We start from the raw sequence: 1789 nt of genomic DNA, 5'->3' as shown, positions 1-1789 counted from the left end.
TTAGATACAAGTTCAGTCATCAAACTAATACTAATAATTTAATTTTAATCACTGACAGAAACTGAAGTGGTGCATGGATAAAATGGGACAAAGGAAAATGTGGTGCTGCTCTTCCTTCGTTTCACGAASGAAATCAACAGAACATTTAATTGAAAACTACAAAACGTGAGCAGGTTAATAATGGACTCGACAATCTGAAAATGACTGTCAGAAATAGCCTTTCATAATGAATTTGTGTAAGAAATGTTTGACTGGAGCAAAAAGCAAGAACTACAGCACTAAATCTTTGGAAACACTGCTCTCTGCTGGCTGAACGTAAGAAAAGTACCAATAAAGCTTGGCTGAAGTGATATTTTTGTTCCTGAGATACTTGCAGACCGGAAAGCATTTTTTATTATGGCAACAGCTTTTACCATTAGGACAGTTCACTAAAATACTTAAAACTGTGATTAAATGTGTTGAGTTTTGTGGAGCTGTAGAGATTTTAACAGATTAAAAGAACTKCAATTCATCATATTTCAGTAAATAAAAAATGTTACTGGGTGGAAATAAAAGAACCACAAAGTTTGTACAGTTGCAATCCTATTTTATTACAATACATGAAAAACACGGGACTGCACTGACTTTATCTGATAGTGTCTTTTATTTGGACAGACACGGCTCACATCTCAGCACCAACTATTGGGTTGTGATTAGCAGAAGTCAGCTTTGAGAGCAGAAAGTTGTCGTCGTTTGTGCGCTTTGACAGACGTCTGGGAGCAGAGCTGACTCACAGAGTATTTACTCTTTGATCCAGGTCATAATAAAGGGTGCTGTAAGGGATGTTTTAAGTATTGACATCTACTTTTTAGCAATCTGCAGACGGTCGTTCACATTCTCCCAGTTGATTATATTCCAGATAGCTTTCACATAGTCAGGTCGCACATTTTTGTACTGAAGATAGTAGGCATGTTCCCATACATCAATGCCGAGGAGGGGAATTAGACCTAAATGTTAAAAAAAAGAAGTAAAATTTTAAACAACTAGTAAGCGACTAGTGATATTTTCTTCTCGTAAAGCTGTTTTAATCTGACCTGTCGTCCCCTGCAGGGGATCCTGATTAGCACACGCAGCAATGCGAAGTCTTCCGCTCTCCTTTTCGTAACCCAGCCATCCCCAGCCTGAGCCCTGCACGGCCACTGTAGCAGCGGACATCTTCTCCTTCATCTTCTGGAAGGAGCCAAAGTCCCGTTTGATGGCTTCCATTAGTTCTCCTACAAAACAAACAAAAACCTTAGCATATCAAACGACAAAGGAAAAGAATGTTTTGAATCGGAGTAGGTTTCGCCTTACCTTGCGGCTCACCTCCACCATTGGGAGACAGGTTTGTCCAGAAGATGGTGTGGTTAATGTGGCCTCCTCCATTAAACTTCAAAGCAGGCTGGAGGGCAACTTGTGCAGTGACATCTCCTGAAATATTCATAATCACAAGTGGATCAATGTCAAATTTAAAGAGTAACTTACCCCAAAATTAACTTTTTTTAGCTGATAAACTGTCTAGAATGTGTCTAAAATGTTATATAGTACTGTTTCTGTGCTAACTTTGATGTTTTTGTGTATATTTGTTCAAATCTGTAATATTTGGTCTAAAAACGTGTTTTTGCTGCTCATATGGGTAGAGCAGTGGTACTGCAGGCTAATTTGCATATTGGTTAACGTCTCTCCACGGTGACGTGTCTTCTCCATGGTTTCGTCACAGCGGCTGTCCTCATATAAAAGCCTCTCTCTAAGACAGAGAGAGAGAGAGAGA

General features: G+C 39.3%; 1 protein-coding gene across 1 annotated transcript in view; it reads right to left on the bottom strand.

The window, feature by feature from the left end:
* Positions 1 to 569: 569 nt before the first annotated feature.
* Positions 570 to 1789, bottom strand: part of sod2 (superoxide dismutase 2, mitochondrial) — a 2833-nt gene continuing 1613 nt past the window's right edge. The window contains exons 3-5 of the mRNA XM_014009996.1: positions 1333 to 1449; positions 1074 to 1253; positions 570 to 986 (exon numbers count right to left, since the gene is read on the bottom strand). Of these exons, the coding sequence (XP_013865450.1) occupies positions 841 to 986; positions 1074 to 1253; positions 1333 to 1449 (443 nt within the window). The 3' untranslated portion in view covers positions 570 to 840. The remainder of the gene's footprint in view (positions 987 to 1073; positions 1254 to 1332; positions 1450 to 1789) is intronic.

Source organism: Austrofundulus limnaeus, unplaced genomic scaffold (genome assembly GCF_001266775.1).
Source record: "Austrofundulus limnaeus strain Quisiro unplaced genomic scaffold, Austrofundulus_limnaeus-1.0 Scaffold64, whole genome shotgun sequence".
Lineage (NCBI taxonomy): Eukaryota > Metazoa > Chordata > Actinopteri > Cyprinodontiformes > Rivulidae > Austrofundulus > Austrofundulus limnaeus.
This window is presented reverse-complemented; position numbering and strand designations above follow the sequence as displayed.